The 16,995-nt window shown below is 41.7% G+C and overlaps 1 protein-coding gene across 1 annotated transcript; it reads left to right on the forward strand.

Annotated features, from left to right (window-relative positions):
- The first annotated feature begins 6,498 nt into the window (after positions 1-6,498).
- LOC125412550 (cytochrome P450 4A14-like) lies at positions 6,499-16,427 on the forward strand. Its single transcript, XM_087904722.1, has 12 exons — positions 6,499-6,732; positions 7,740-7,872; positions 8,764-8,808; positions 9,263-9,390; positions 10,237-10,361; positions 10,699-10,853; positions 11,288-11,394; positions 11,477-11,667; positions 12,951-13,084; positions 13,900-13,964; positions 14,085-14,161; positions 15,643-16,427. Exons 1-12 carry the CDS (start codon positions 6,538-6,540, stop codon positions 15,809-15,811), a joined length of 1,524 nt encoding a protein of 507 aa, XP_087760848.1. The 5' UTR covers positions 6,499-6,537; the 3' UTR covers positions 15,812-16,427.
- The last annotated feature ends 568 nt before the right edge of the window (positions 16,428-16,995 follow it).

The raw sequence follows: 16,995 nt of genomic DNA on the forward strand, positions 1-16,995 counted from the left end.
TGTGGCAATTTCTCAGGAAATTGGGAGTCAACCTCCCTCAGGACCCAGCAATTCCACTCTTGGGAATATACCCTAGAGATTCCCTAACATACTACAAAAGCATTTGTTCTACTATGTTCATAGCAGCACTATTTGTAATAGCCAGAACCTGGAAACAGCCTAGGTGCCCCTCAATAGAAGAATGGTTAAAAAAGGTGTGGAACATATACACATTAGAGTTTTACTCAGCAGTAAAAAACAATGACATCTTGAATTTTGCATGCAAATGGATGGAAATAGAAAATGCTTTACTGAGTGAGGTAAGCCAGACCCAAAAAGAGGAACATGGTATGTATTCACTCATAAGTGGATTCTAACCATAATTAAAGGTCTTTGAGCCTATTATTCGAGATCCTAGAGAAGCTAAATAAGAAGAGGAACCTGATGAAGATTATTTAGCTATCCGCCAGGAGGTAGGAAATAGTCAAGAGTCCCAGGTAACCTCGGGTGCATGGGGGGGGGGGTGGGAGGGTTGTTGGAAGGGGAGAGGGTTAGAGAGAAGGGAGTAGGGGAGGAATGGGGAAAGCTCGGTGGACCGGGATGTGGGGGATGGAGGAAGGATGAATATGGGATCAGGGAAGAATATAGTTCAACTAAGGGAGTCATTTTAGGGTTTACAAGAGACTTGATTATATATGGGATCCCAGGTCCAAGGAGAGATCCCCAGATAGTTCTCTGGACAGAGGAGAGGGTGCCTGAACCGGCCTTGGCCCATAACCATACTGATGAATATTTTGCTTATCACCATAGATCCTTCATCCGGCGATGGATGGCGATACAGACGGAGACCCACATTGGAGCACCGGACTGAGCCCCCCAAGGTCCAAATGAGGAGCAGAAGGACGAAGAACATGAAAAAGGAAATCAGGACTGCGAGGGATGCTATCACCCACTGATACAAGGGGATGGATCTAATGAGAGTTTACCAAGGCCAGTTGGACTGGGACTGAATGAAGACGTGATCTAACCAGATTCTCTGAATGTGGCCGGATTCTCTGAATGTGGCTGGCCCGGAGTCTTTCTGAAAAGCCATTGACAATGACACTGGGACTTGTTTCCTCTGCATATACTGGATTTTGGGGATCCATTCTGTTTGAATACTCACCTTCCTGGACCTGGAGGGAGAGGGGAGGAACTTGAACTTCTCACAGGGCAGGAAACCCTGACTGCCCTAAGGAACAAAGAGGGAGGAGGAGAGGGAGTGGGGGGAGTGGGAGGGTGTTGGGAAGAGGGGCGGAAATGGAAACTTTTATAATTTAATAAAATTACTTTCAAAAAAGAAATTAGATGTCAAAATATCAAATAATTCAATTAATATGTGGTACAGATCTAAACAGAGAATTCTCAATAGAAGACTCTCAAATGGCCAAAAAGGTACTCAAAGAAATGTTCAACATCTTTAGCCATCAGGGAAATGTAAATAAAAACAACTCTGAGATACCACCTTACACCTGTCAGAATGCCTAAGATAAAAAACAACAATGATAGCTTTTGCTGGAGAGGATGTGGAGTAAAGGGAACACTCATCCATTGCTGGTGGGAATGCAAACTTGTACAATCGCTCTGGAAATCAGTATGGCAATACTCAGAAAATTGGGAATCAACCTACCTCAGGATCCAGAAAAACCACTCTTGGGCTTATACCCAAAGGATGCTTAGTCATACTACAGGGGCATTTGTTCAGCTATGTTCATAGAGGCATTATTTGTAATGGCCAGGTCCTGGAAACAACCTAAATACCCCCCCAATCAATGAATGGATAAAGAAAATGTGGTAGATTTACACAGTGAAGTACCAGTCAGTGATTAAAAAAAAATGACATCTTGAAATTTGCATGCAAATAGGTGGAAATAGAAAAAAAATCATCTGGAATGAAGTTACCCAGATCCAGAAAGAGGAACATGCTATGTACTCACTCAAAAGTGGATGCTAGCTGTAAAGCAAAGGATAATAAGTCCAGTTTGATCACATGCTCTATCACTCCCAGTCCAGCTGGCTTTGGTGAGCTCCTATTAGATCAGTCCCACTGTCTCAGTGGGTGGACGCACCCCTCGTGGTCCTGCTGGCAATGAAGGCTGACTGAGAAGCCAAGGACAATGGCACTGGGTTTTGATTCTACCATCAAATTGGACTGACTTTGTGGGAGCCTGGTTTGTTTGGATACTCACCTTTATAGACCTGGATGGAGGGGGGAGAACCTTGGACTTCCTACGGGGCAGGGAACCCTGACTGCTCTTAGGACTAGACAGGGAGGGGGAAGGTGGGGAGGAGGAGGGAAAGGGAGGCAGGGAGGAGGTGGAAATTTTTAATAAATAAATTAATTAATTTAAAAAAAGATAATAAGTCCATGACCCCAGAGAAGCTAAAAAATAGACAAGATCTCCTGAGAAAATTGGGAGCATGGGGTTGGGGGAAGGGAAGGTAGAATAGGAGGAGGAGAGAAGGAGGGGAGTAGAACTTGAGGGAATGGGATAGTCAAGATGGAGGAGAGACAGAAATGGAGAGCCAGGAAAGAGATCTTGATTGAGGGAGCCATTAAGGGGCCAGCAAGAAACCTGACACTAGAGAAAAATCCCAAGAATTTACAAGAATGACCCAAGCTAAGACCCTAAGCAGCAATGGAGAGGGTTCACTACTGAACTTGCCCTGTAGTCAGATTGCCGACTGTCTTAAATGTCACCATAGAACCTTCAAGCAGCAACTTATGAGAACAGAAGGAAAGATTCACAGTGGAGCATTAGGCTGGGCTCCCTAAGACCAGTTGAAGAGTGGGAGGAAATGCAAGTTTGGAGGATGGATGGGGCTAGTAGCTTGAAAGGTCAGGTAAATGGGTTTGAGGGGAACCTACCTGCAGAAAAGTCTTCTGCTGGATGGTTAGAAAAGCCAAGAGAGTTGGGGAGAGGTCCGGGGTTTTATCCCACTGTGGAGGTCTTAAAGAGTAGAGTGTCCCACCACATGGCTGTTCATACCTCTTAAGTCCCCTCAGTATTGGAGCAAGCTTTGTTCTCTACATGCTTCTCTATTAAGCTCAGGAGGTGGTTGGTTTACTGTGTTTGGTACCATAGATTTCCCGAGCTTTAATTTATCTATTCCTTTCAAGGAATTTATTATTTCATATAATTGAGGTTGTCTTTATTTCTTCTCTGCGTATAATATTTTCAAGTATCTTTCACAGTGTTGGTTTTGTGGTCGTGAACTGGTTTAGTTGATTCTTTTCATTTTTTTTTCTTTCATTTCTGTCTTTCTACTCCCGGTCATGAGGTCATGAATTTGATTCATCTGCTTGTTCTTTCAGGTGATTGGTTATATTTTGCTGGAAAACCTTTGACATCATCACCTAGCATTTACCTATTTTAGTAACATTTGAGTTCACTAGTTGAGGAGGAGGAATTATGATGTCTTGCCTTTTCTGTCTTTAGCATCTCTTTGCTGTGAGTTGCACATCTGCCAGTTTGAAGCTTCTCAAGAGCTGTGAAAATGTGGTAAACAACTCCATATAGCATTGGAAGCAGGTGAGGTGGTTTGAGAGTTTTGGTGGAATGCAGATGTCTGCCAGGTCCTTTTGGTGTGATGTCAGATGGCTTCAGGGTTTATCTGTCCAGTGTTTCTTTGTGGCAGAAATGACCTGTATATTGGTGAGAGTGGGGTGTTGAAACCACCCACTGTTACTGTGTTGGAGCCAATCTTTGGTATTAGATCTGTTAATGAAATTTGGTGCCTCAGGATTTGGTGCTTCTATGTCTAGTAGATTAAAATTTATCTTAACTTCCTTTTGACTTTCTTATTTTAAAGTTGGAAAGAAGAAATGAATCACCTCCAATCACCCATTTCTATGATGATTCCCTGATTTTAAAAATTATTTATTTAATGTTCACGGGCATTTTGATTCCATGTGTGTCTGTGTACCACGTGAACGTACTGCCTGAAGAGGCCAGAAGGGATGTCAAATCCCCTTGAACTGGGACTTCAGATGGTTCCTTGTAAGCTACTACATAGAGCCTGGGGACAGAATGTAGGTCCCTGGAAGGCAGCTGCTAAATCTATGAAAATGGTAAAATTGCTGAGAAAGTGCTGTAGTGATAAAGACATATTAAACCTTCAACGTCATTCCCTGATACTTTTAACAACATTCTTTTGGAGGATTGTTGAGGGAGGAAGCAGGGAAACTGCCTTGTAGCAGTGCCCTGAATGCAATACCTACTCACTCCATGTTCATTATTACCATAACATTGAAGGGAGCAGGCAAAAGCATCTTGTGCTAAGCACTGCCATTTTAATTTCAGACTCCATTTTATCTGTAGGGTGACACAAAGTTCAGGTTCTCAGGCCTTAGGGGAGCTGAGAACTTTTCAATGACTGATCCACCTTTAGACAATATAAATAGTCTGTTATGCCCCCTTAATTTCCTAAAGTATTATGGTTGTTCCTAACAGCAAAGAAAAACATGGATCTGATTGGGTGGACTGAAAAGCTTACATTTGTGTCAGTTGACAATGATTGAATACATAGGGATAGTCCTAGTCTTTGACTCTTGATTGGTAAAATTATACCTATAACTTGGCACAGTTGAGTTTACATTTTTATGCTTATAAATCCTCCTTCTTCCACTCTCAGGATTGCCAAGAAAAGCAAGACTCCTGATTCCTTGTCCTTCAGCCCTGTCAGTCAGTGAGCCCAATTATGTGTGATTTATTAAAGTCTTTGAAACTCGTAAGTGTTGTCTCTCCCTTCCTCATGGCAGACAACAGATGGGGTGAGACAATGTGAGTGAAACTATAAAGAACTCTGATTTAGAAAGGGAAGCAGTCACAAACTAAAATTCAGCAGTAGTCTCAGATGCCAAAGCTCTTTTCACCACAGTCTCCCAGTCTTTGAATGCATAGTGGGCAATGATCCAAGTAGGGAAGGAGTAAAGGTACTGGATGACCTATTCAGTGGGATGGGATCATAATGTCTTGGCTAAATGTCCACATTATACCTTGGTCTTTCAATGGTTCACTCATTCAACAAATATTTGAAGTTGTAAAATGACCACAAACTGGGTTAAATGTTCAGACAAATGGAATGTGCATAGTTGCTTGTTTCCTCTGTCTTTGGATTTGACAGGAGCTTGGGATTTTAGAAAGAAAGAAAATATTTAGGTTATGTAATACATGTTATGTTACAAGGAAAGACAAAGTAGAAGTGTGTTGAAGAAAACATTTGGATAGATGACAAACCAGATTAGGGCAAACACATATTCCAGTAACAGAAAATAAGCTGGATTCCTAGAAACTCCTTATAAAATATATTTTGTGCATTACTATGAATTCTGTACAATTTGAGTTCATTAACAGAAGATAATCATTTTCAAAGCAAGGATGATGACCCCAAAGAAATGATCATCTCTATCCCTTCTCTTCTCTATTTGTTCTTTTTTAAAATTATTTTGCCATTTTAAAATTTATTTTTTATTTAATTTTCAGTACAATATAACATTTTAATTATATTATTCGCCTTCCTCAGCTCCTTCCAGATCCTCCCCATCCTTTTACCCATCCAAATTCATGTTAGCAGCTAGGCTCACAAACAAATCATCCCTTCTTTGTTAAGTATAATATCCATAAATTTTTTGGAAACCATCCCAGCACTGTTCAATTGATGGGTTACTAATTCTTCAAGGCCCCATTTTTATAATTTTTCTTTATTAATCTTGGGTGGGTATATTTTTTGAGGCCAACCATAACATGTATCATTGCACTGATTACTTTTTTAAAATTTATGCAAACTGAGTTCAAGAAATATGTCTTAACATATTGTGATGATGATGGGAATTTTAAGAATTTTGTAAAGGTATTATTATCCTACCCAGTCAAGATACTGAGGCACAGAAAGACTGTAGCAGGCTACATGGGTAGTGAGGCTAACCTGGGGTTGAGCACTAATAATTGCAGCTGCAATGATTCACCCATTGACACATTCATCCCAGATCATAACTGGAGAAGGGTTAGGATTAACCCTAAGTAAAATATAAGAAACAGTTGGATTTGGGGTCCAGCTGCAATGATCACTATGTGTAGAAACTCTCTACAACTACATTCGTCTGAACACACCAACTTATTCATTGTCATCATTTTCATCTTGTGCAAGCAGCTAACCGTATTAAATGTTTAGGAAGTTAGAATATGAATCTCTGAATATCAAGGCTAATTATGTCTATTCCATAACTCATCAACTAGGATGGTACATAACATATATTACGTGCTCAATAAGTATTTGTGAGCAGTAAGGAGATACAGGAAAGTTTGTGCTTATATAGCAATGACCCTGGTCAGTTGCTAAGGCTCTGTTTTCAATGTTTCCCAATGCTGTTTCATATTAATAAACTTTGGAACCTGAGGTCAATACCTGTCTGTCTTCTCCATTATCCCTCCCCAAAGTAGGCGGATCAACTTTCTCATCACTTAAATGTGGGTGTTCCAAAGGTTCAGTGCCGCCAGTGATCAGAAGCCACTAACCATGGGTTTCTCTATATTTAGCCCCACCAGAAGCTTGGATGGTGTTTCTGGGTTCTTCCAAGTGGTCTTCCTGCTCAGCCTATGTCTGGTGCTTTTCAAGGCAGTCCAGTTCTACTTAAGAAGGCAGTGGCTGCTCAAGACCCTCCAGAAGTTCCCATCCACTCCTTCCCATTGGCTTTGGGGGCACCACCAGAAGGTAGGAAGAAGGGAGAGAGTGGAAGGACAAGAAAAGCTGGCGCTCTGATAGTTTAGTTTCAGTCCATGGGGCAGTTTGCTGTGTGATGAGCAGGTGGTTTCTGAAAGAAGAATATTCATTTCACTTCTAAGAGTGAGCTTGCCTTAACCATGAGGAGCACACACCCTTTTAAGAAGATGTGTGTTGTCAATAGACTCAGGATGTCCAAAGGCATAGGGAAACAGCCTGTCCTTATGGAGTGGGTGAGTGATGTCGGGTACAGAGAACAACTATCTAGGTTTGTTAAGACTGACAGAGCTTCTATAAATGATGATTTGGGGCCATGTTATGTATCAGTTTCCTCCGAGATTAAAACTGTTCATTTTGAAGAGAAACTTGTGATTACAACACAGGATGTTGTAAAGAGATGTAAAATATCTCATTCAGAAAGGAAGCCCCTAAGTTACTGGAAGTTCTTTGGGGAGGTGAACCATCCCATCCTGCAGTGGAAGTCCTTAAGTCCAGGAAGCAAGCAACTCAAAGGCTTCAAAAAGTTCCTGAAACTGGCTGGATTCACTAGTCTCCTCCATCCCCAAGTGTGTATAAGCAGTAAGGATGGCTGACTGCTACTAGCAGTCAGTAGAGTACAGTTTGGTAAGGGGCTGTATGAAGAGGTCCTCAGTGAGGATCACACACGGGTCACATTTAAGAATAAAGAAACTTAGAGCTCCGAGAGAATGCTGAGGCTCTTATCCCCATAACTTCTTTATGGATCAATAGCTCCATAACTTCCTCTGGATTAGTAGCTCCAGACTTTAGGATCTGGACAGGGAAATTCTGGGACACAGCAAGTGTCTGGATGGAAGAAAAGACAGATTGTCGAACTGACCCAAAATTCTGTCTTTTTTTCTGAACATTTCAGAGGCTATGTCCCTGTGATAGTCCTGCCTCTCCCCTACCAAACAAAATACTAGATGTCAAAGAATAATTTCATTAATTTATCTTTTTCCTGGTATCTGCTTCAAAAGGATAAGGAGCTCCAGCAGATTCTTAACTGGGTAGAGAAATTCCCAAGTGCCTGCTTACAGTGGCTCTCGGGGAGTCGTGTACGAGTCTTGCTCTATGACCCCGACTATGTGAAGGTGATACTGGGGCGATCAGGTAAGAGTCCAGTAGCTTCCTTGCAGCTGCAGCATGTCTACCACCCAACGTTCATACCCCAAGTCTGTGGCATTTAAGAATAGAGTGTCATTCAGCCATCGATTTCTAACTGGTATCTACTACCGCTCTCCCTGTGCAGAGACCAACATATGACTAACAATACCTACATAGTTAATTATTATTAACATTAAATTAATTAAATTAATTAATTAAAATAGCTGCACAGGGATTAATTTCTTTTTTTATTCACTTTTTTTCTTTTAAAACAAATTGAGTCAATGTGTTTTACAAATTTCCATGTAGATGAAGAACAAATTTTATATCTAGAGACCTGGATTCAAAATCTCTAATTTCTTACCTACCTGGGTCATAGGATAATGAGCCAGAGTCGATTATAGAAAAAACTCAAGTCTTCTTGTTATTGTTTGGCTTTGAGATGTTTGGTTTTGTTTTTTAAAAATCAGCGTGACAGAGACATTCAGCTGCTGGTGCAATGAAGTCTGTCTTCCTAAACCCAGATAACTGGCAAGACAGAGATAGAAAGGAATGGGAAGCAGAGAGTGGTGATAAGGAAAAACAGTCAGCAGAAATCCGCCAAGAACTGACAGCGTGGTTGCTAAAATGGCTCAGCTGGTCACGGGGTTTGCTGCTGAAGCCTGATGATCTGAGTTTGAGCCCTGAAACCCACACGGAAATTGAGAAGGATGAACCAACTCCACAGTTGTCTTCTTAACACCAGACAGACACTGTAGCAAGTGCATGCACGTATGCACACACACACACACATATATACATATAGTTTAAATTCTGAAAAACTAAAGAATTCATAAAGACTTGCACTTTGAACATTATCTTGTTTATCTGGTCTGAAATATCTATGTTACTTTTCAGATCCAAAGGCTTCCGGTGTTTACCAATTCCTTAGTCCCTGGATTGGTAAGTATATAAAAATAAATAATATGTTTTCCTGACTGCTCTTGGGCTAATGGAGAACAATAGGTGCCTGGCCACAAGTCCCATGATACATCCCTAAATAAGGCTTTATTTCTCTTCTTCTAGTCAGTCCTTAGTCCTTGCTACTGCTGGTGTAAGTGCTCACAATATCCAGTTTCTGCCACATCACATCTTCAGACATTCATGGCCAGATGTTTAAATATGCCCCTTGATCTGATACCAACATGTTTTCATCCTTTATCTTACTTCTTTCTTAGTCACAGAGGATTTATTAAACAAATTTGGAGTATCACTTTCTATGTTTTTGTGTGAGAAAATCCACCATTACTGTAATTTCCATTCCTTATTCCATCCCAATGAATCTGAGCAAATGATCCCAGGGGTACCCTTGATTCCACTTCTACTGGACACATTCACATACCAGTCTCTGGCCCAGGCTACGGTTTGCTTCTGTTGAATGGGAAGAAGTGGTTCCAGCACCGGCGGATGTTGACTCCAGCCTTCCATTATGATATCCTCAAACCCTATGTCAGAATCATGGCGGACTCCGTCAATACAATGCTAGTGAGTTGCTCTGGTTCATCTCATTTCTTCACACCCACTCACAACACACTCACGATGACCGCACTCTCAGACAAATTTCAGACTGTCGCATAGACTAATAACTCATGCTATAAAGTAAGTGTTCCACAAAAACATAAATCGGAGCACTTCCATTTATCAGAGTGGATAACACTCTTCAGAGAGCACTGTGATAAGAACATGACCAAGAATTTACCACAGAGGATAAAACACCATGCAATAGAAACTCTTTGTCTCTGGCTGGACTGGACAGTGGCTACTTCAAGATGTTATAGGACCAAGAATGTCTTGGACCAACTGCTTCAGCATAATCTTGAGTGACCCACAAAAAAGAGGACACAAGGTCCACATTCTGACATTCACCTCTGACATATCATCACTTTTATTAGGCCCAATTTCTGTTCTCGCCATATTTAGCAAACTTTTGATGAGTGAAACAGAATTAAAACCACTCATGAGACATGCTCATTTAGGTCCACAGCTTCTTTCCCTTCACACATTTTATGCCTATATTATCGCTTGCAATATTTTTTTAAGTCTCATTCACTCTCAAAAACAGAAGGGGCCTTTTTTGTAAACTAAAGGATTATATTTGTTTTAAAAACAAACAAACAATAACTGAACACCATGAAAGGGCTTATTGTTTTGTTAAAAGGTTTGGAAGAAGTAGGCATCAGACTACAAACATTCGCTTCATGCCTTTAATTTGCTACACACATATGATCTTGATGTTGAGGTACTACAGAATGATTATGTGTAGAGAAACTGAAAAATCTTAACCCAAACACAGGTCTTCTAAAGAAAACAATTGTTTCATTGTCACCACAGGACAAATGGGAGAAGTTCGTTGAACAGGACCACCCTCTGGAGGTCTTTCACTACATCTCCATGATGACGCTGGACACTGTTATGAAGTGTGCTTTCAGTTACCGGGACAGTGTCCAGTTGGATGAGTGAGTGAAGTCTTCATTGTAGTCTTTGTTCTTACCAATCTGTTGTGGCTTAGTAAGAGGTATGTGGTAACGAAGACAGTTTCCTCTATAGAAAGCAAGATTCTCACCTAGGCCTAGGCCAAGCGCTAATTTCAAGCCAGCCCCAGGAAGACAAAGTAGAACTCTAGCAAATGTAGATGCTCATTTTCTAAATGCTCAAGGATTCAAATACCTATAAGACACAAAAGATATGTGTCTTGGTGTTGTGTGTCCCACAGTTAAAAAGATGACTGCAGAGCCCACTCTATTCTTGGCTCAGACAATCCCATAACCAGTACATTGTATCTTCTATCATCAGAAATTCCAGGTCCTACACAAAGGCTGTTGAGGACCTGAACAATCTGGCATTCCATCGAATAAGGAGTGCCTTTTATGGGAATAACACCATCTACAAGATGTCGTCTGATGGCCGTTTGTTCCACCATGCCTGCCAGCTTGCTCATGAGCACACAGGTCTGCCTTTCCACGCCTTTCTTCCTTTATCAGGCTCATTGCAAAGATATGATGATACATCTCAGACAGAATGAGTTTACCAAAAGCCTCTATAGGACTCATGTTAGTTACTACTAAGATATAATTTTGGGAGTTAGAATTACAAGCATTCCCAGTTTCATTAAATTGCATTGGTGACACTGCAGGAGTTACATCCAACAGCCTTTAACATGGCTCTGCGGCCCATGATATTGATTGGAGTCTTGTAGGATATGAGGCTGTGCAGCCTTCAATCATAAGGAGTGCCTTTTATGGGAATAACACCATCTACAAAATGTCCTCTGATGGCCGTTTTGCCATCATCCTGGGCTCCCTAGGACATCCAGATTGGGCTTAGGGATTCTGTGAGTTACAGAAGCTCTGAGATCTATCTGATAAATGCTATCATGGGGTAGATGGAGTGATCAAGATGAGGAAAGCTCTACTGCAGAATGAGGAAGAGCTGGAGAAAGTCAAGAAGAAAAGGCGATTGGATTTCTTGGACATCCTCTTGCTTTCCAAAGTGAGTAGAGTTCAGGAGTGTTTTTTAGCCCAGAAACAAGGTTAGATACCAATGTTGCTCTCTTACCTGTGCCTTTCCTCAGTTGCAGGATGGGAAGAGCTTGTCTGATGAGGACCTGCGTGCAGAGGTGGATACATTCATGTTCGAGGGCCATGACACCACAGCCAGTGGAATATCCTGGATTTTTTATGCTCTGGCCACACATCCTGAGCACCAACAGAGATGCAGAGAGGAGGTTCAAAGTGTCTTGGGTGATGGAACTTCTGTCACCTGGTGAGAAAAACTTAAGATGAAAGAGACTCCTGCCTTCTTAAGAGAGAGAACTTTTCTAGATTGGTTTTTTTTCTTTATTCTTCTTTCACATAATACACCCTGACCACTGCCTCTCCCCCTTCCCTACTTCCTGTCTCTTCCACACCTCTTCCCTTTCCCTTTCCCCTAGACCCACTGATTTTCAATTTGTTTTCAGAAAAGAGCAGGCCTCCAAGTGATATCAAGCAAACACTGCATAACAAGTAAGACTAGACATTAACCCTCATTTCAAGGCTGCTGCAGACAACCCTGTAGGAGGAAAAGGCCTCAAGAGTAGGCAAAAGAGTCAGAGATAATCCTACTTTCCCTGTTAGGCATCCAACAAAATCCCTAAGCTAAAAAATCACATCATGTATGCAGAAGGTCTAGTTCAGACCCATGCTGGCTCCGTGGTTACTGCTTCAGTCTCTGTGAACCCTTATGAGCCCTGATTAGTTGATTCTGTGACTGTATTTTTGGGGTGTCCTCAACCTATCTGACTCCTATAATCCTCACTTCCCCTTTTCTTTAGGCTTCCACCTAATGTTTGGCTGTGGGTCTTTGTTTCTGTTCCCATCAGCTTCTGGAGGAAGCCTCTCTGGTGATGACTGGGTGAGACACAGATTCACAACAATAGCAGAATATCATCAGGAATAATTTCATTGACTTTTTTGTTCAGTCATGTTTGGTTCAATCATAGATCTCTTATCCATCCAGCTTCTTGATTCCAACTGCCTTGGCAGTGTTGGTCATGAGCTCTTAATAGAGGTGTGGGCATCAGGTTAGACCAACCATTTGTTGGCCATCCCCACGAATTCGGGGACACCATTGTTCCAGTGTATCTTGATGACCACAAGATACCTTGTGGATCATAAGTTTGTGACTGTATTGGTGTCCCAGTCCCACCACTGGGAGACTTGCCTGGCTATAGAAGATGGCTGGTTCAAGCCCTATATCTTCTCTCTGTCCCTTCCTCCCCTCCTGATCCTGCCTGTTCCCATCCCCACCTGTCTCCAGTCAACCCACAAAATCTCTTCTATTTCCCCTTCCCAGGGAGATTCATATTCCACCCTAGACCTCTCCTCTTTATCTAACTTCTCTGGGTGTGTGGATTGTAGTGTGGTTACCCTTTACTTAACAGCCAATATCTCTTATAAGCGAGTACATACCATGTGTGTCTTTCTGGGTCTGGATTGCCTTGCTTAGGATGGTATTTTTCTAGTACCCCAGTTCTGTGTGACTTTTCAGGGTGGCTTTTATTTCAGGGACCACCTGGACCAGATGCCCTACACCACCATGTGCATCAAGGAGGCTATGAGGCTCTACCCACCTGTACCAAATGTGAGTCGAGAACTCAACACACCTGTCACCTTCCCTGATGGACGCCCCTTACCCAAAGGTAACAAGAACCAGTTGTACAAGTCTTCATGTGTGCTCTGTTGTCTCAATAAATTGGATCCTTATTTTGAAGTTTAGATGAGGTCAAAAAATTGAGAGTGAGGAAGTCTTCTGGAAGATATGCCACCCCCTAGTTAAATATCATTCTCAGCGTTGAAATTGCAGTCACTTGAGATATTCAGGGTTGAAAAGAGTGACTCAAGTCTTGTGGCGATACAGTTTTCTTCATGAGTAAAAGCAAATAAGAAAGATAATAGAATGCTACATGTTGGTGCAATGTTTCCCAGTGTCTCGGGAAATTTTGAGTTGATGAAGGATAGGAGGCAGTGATAAGATCTGGGCTCCTTGTCTCCTCAGGAAAACACATATTAGTGAACTGATCATTGGGTATGATCCCACCTCTGCCACATACTAGCAGTGTAAACATAAGAAAAGACAACGGGCCTCATGGAGAATTGAGTATTTCATATGAAAAATGAGCATAAAACAGCACCTTTAGAAACGGTGGGGAGGGACTCGTGAGTGTTCTGTGAGCTAATGTATGTTCTTCAATGGTTCATGTAAAAGATTTGATGAGTGGGTGTTGACACTTCACTTACTAGAAGCAGATGCTCCCATACTTCACTGCTCTCTGACATCACCGGATTCATGGTTCTCTAAGGCATGCTTTGATAAGCTCCTTATTGCCCAAAGGATCATCAGCTCTAAGTGATGACTCCTTAAGCGCATGCCAGTTTCCTATTGAATGTGAGTCTAGAGCCCCATTTCTCTGGCTTAATTATGTTTCACTCCATGTCTTCTCTGTTCCCCTCACAGGTATCACAGTCGCAATCAGCATTTATGGCCTTCACCATAACCCACGGTTTTGGCCAAACCCTAAGGTATGAAGGTCCTGAGAAGAGAGAAGAGCCACTCAATTGCAACTTTAGACATTCTGTCTCCTTTTGCGTTGGAAATGGACTTGACTTCAGTTTTTCCTGGTCCCTGTGCTCTCTCTACAGGTGTTTGACCCCTCTAGATTTGCACCAGATTCTTCTAGGCACAGCTACGCTTTCCTGCCCTTCTCAGGAGGAGCAAGGTGATGGGAAAGGGTTGGAAAGAAGGGGAGTCCCTGGCACATATTAATATTTTCTATTTCTGATCTCTTATGTTTCATTTGGTCTACTTTTGTGTATTATTGGTATATATGGAAAGATAGTGTCAGGTATACGTGTGCCAAAAAGAAAGATGACAATTCAGTATGCCACAGAGGGTTTTAACCAACTGCCCGGTGGTCACTGAAATATTTGTAAGAAAAATTAGTATATTTTGGTATTTTCACAAATGCTGAACTTCATATTTCAGAATTAAATGCCTTATGCAAGCTAAACCAAGAATTTTAGTTTTCAATAACATTAAAGGGAGAATTTTTCTTTCCCAAAATTCCCATTAAAGCCCAGTAGGTTTTCTTATTAATTCAACAGCTGGATGTTTCTATGTATCTCTGAAATATATGTACCTATAAACATATATGTAATTAATATATTTTGAGTATTAAAGGTGATATATAGAAAATTCTAGAAATTTTATGAGCGTTTCTGTTAAAGTAATATATATAAGAGTTCACAGTTCATTGTAGGATGGACACCAGAGGCCATTGTCTCATGGTTTTGGCTTCTAACCTCCAAAAATTTTACCACATAGACAAATGTTTGGAACTTATATAATTTCCCAATTTGCAAGTCATTCATATGGGAACGGACATCAACCACTGAGAATACAGAGCTAGTTAGCTCTTAGCTTGTCCTGTGGATGTGATAGTGAGGGGACTGAGGATCATCTCTGGCAACTTCAGCAGTGTGCTCTGAAATAGGAAGTGAGGCTAGAGACTCAGCAATCCTGCATTAAGTGTGGTTATGGCTGGAGCATCTGGATGCTGTTCTACCTGATGGAGTGCATAGGAAGAAGTGTGTACAACAAAGAGTGAAAAATGTAAATGAGGTATTTTTTGGGTCTGATGTTCTTATTGCTGTGAATGATGGCAGTCTGAGAGGGATGAGGGGTCGGAGCCCAACAATTGAGCGAGAGGAAGATGGAGGAACAATCAGATGCATTCACCAGAAGTTTCTACTACTGATAATTGACTCCCATTATACGATCAATTCAGTTTTTATGCATAGATGATAATCCCCAGTATGGTGACTTATCCGTCCTCATCTTATACCTATTAGGGGTGTTCATGGTGGAGATCCAAAATCTTTGAGGAGAGAATTTGATAACCTAATGACTACCTCATTAAATAATTCATGTGCTTGCACTCGATGTCCCACAATACTGGCACTGTTCAAATGACATTTCTCACAACCAAGAGCAGGACTAGGCTTAGAGGTAGCCCTAGAGGAGTGAAAATTTGTCATAGCTCAGGAGTCTTTGCATGAGTGTGGTTGTGTGATCTCAAAGCAAGGGAACAATTTAGGTGTGTGACCTATATGGAAAATGATTAGGCTGGTACCGTGACGGGGACCCTAATTCCCAACATGTCTGAGGACACATCTCACTTTATGTCTCTGCTTGGTTCAGAAACTGCATTGGAAAGCAGTTTGCTATGAATGAGATGAAGGTGGCTGTGGCCCTGACCCTACTCCGCTTTGAGCTGCTGCCAGATCCCACCAGGACCCCGGTCCCCCTGTTCAGACTTGTGTTGAAGTCCAAGGATGGGATCCACCTGCGTCTCAAGAAGCTAAGATGAATCTGGAGGAAAAAAGGACAATTCTGGGGGCCTGCTGTCCTCAGGGCCTTCTACTTGTCACCTGCTTTTGCCCCGGGCTTATCTGTACTTCTGCTTTCTTTCTGACACCTGTCCCTCTGCTGTCTGTGACGTCTCCTGTCATCCCATCTTCCTGCTTTCTCAAATTCTACCTAGACTCTTCTCCAGTTGTGCGTGTGCCTGTCTGCCACATGGTTGTGTCTCTGACTGGCCACATAACCCCTAAACACCTGCCTGTCCTCAGTTTACCCTTAATAACCATCACCCGGAAAGAAGAAATATTTTAAATGGAGACACTTAAGCCTCTCCCTTTGGCTCTCAGACTCTTGAGACAGTGGACACCATGAATTAAAATGTCCTTAGGAATCACATGCTAGGATAAATTAACATTAAAAGTCTGTATCACCCAGAAGAGGAACTTGATTCACAAGCAGAGGCTCTCCATATTCTTTCTACTTGCCTCTTGTTTAAGTTAATGGGTGCAGATTTCCTGGCATTTGCTTCATCTTTCTTATGAAATAATAATACTGTTACAGAGAAATGAATAGTTTTTCCTACTTTGATCCAAACTGAAAATAAATCCATTTTACTTTATCTACTTCTGTTTCCTATTTTTGTTTCAGATGCACACATGAACCTAAGTGTCCCAAAGGGGCTTTGGCAAGCCAGCCATCAGGGAATCTTGTTACTGTCTGGTCCCTACTGTTAGGGTGTGGTAGAATTCTCAGCTCTTGAGGGGTTTTCTTTGCTTTGTGACCCTTTGAGTTGGCTGTCTATATATCAGACTGATGATTTGGTAAAGCTAAGGAGTTTTCTGATTTTAACCTGACCTTATTTGCTTAGAGTACCTAGTTATTCAATTCAGAGATTTGAAGAATTCCTGCTAAACTCACATGAGCTGGACCCGGATTCTTTGGCGATAACAGCACTAACTATAAGGAAAAGTGTTTGTCATCTCTGCGCCGCACACATAGTATCCAAGTTCATAAAACACTACTACATCTGACTGTACAGTATGACTATAGCGCCTACAGTATGACTGCGACATGCTGACTCTCACACAGTGACTTCAATACCACACTCTCACCAGTGACAGGTCATCCTGACAAAAGCTAAACTAAAGTTCTGGAGCTAATTGATGTCATAAGCCAAACAGACCTAACAGA

Source organism: Myodes glareolus, chromosome 3, assembly GCF_982192425.1.
Source record: "Myodes glareolus chromosome 3, mMyoGla1.1, whole genome shotgun sequence".
Lineage (NCBI taxonomy): Eukaryota > Metazoa > Chordata > Mammalia > Rodentia > Cricetidae > Myodes > Myodes glareolus.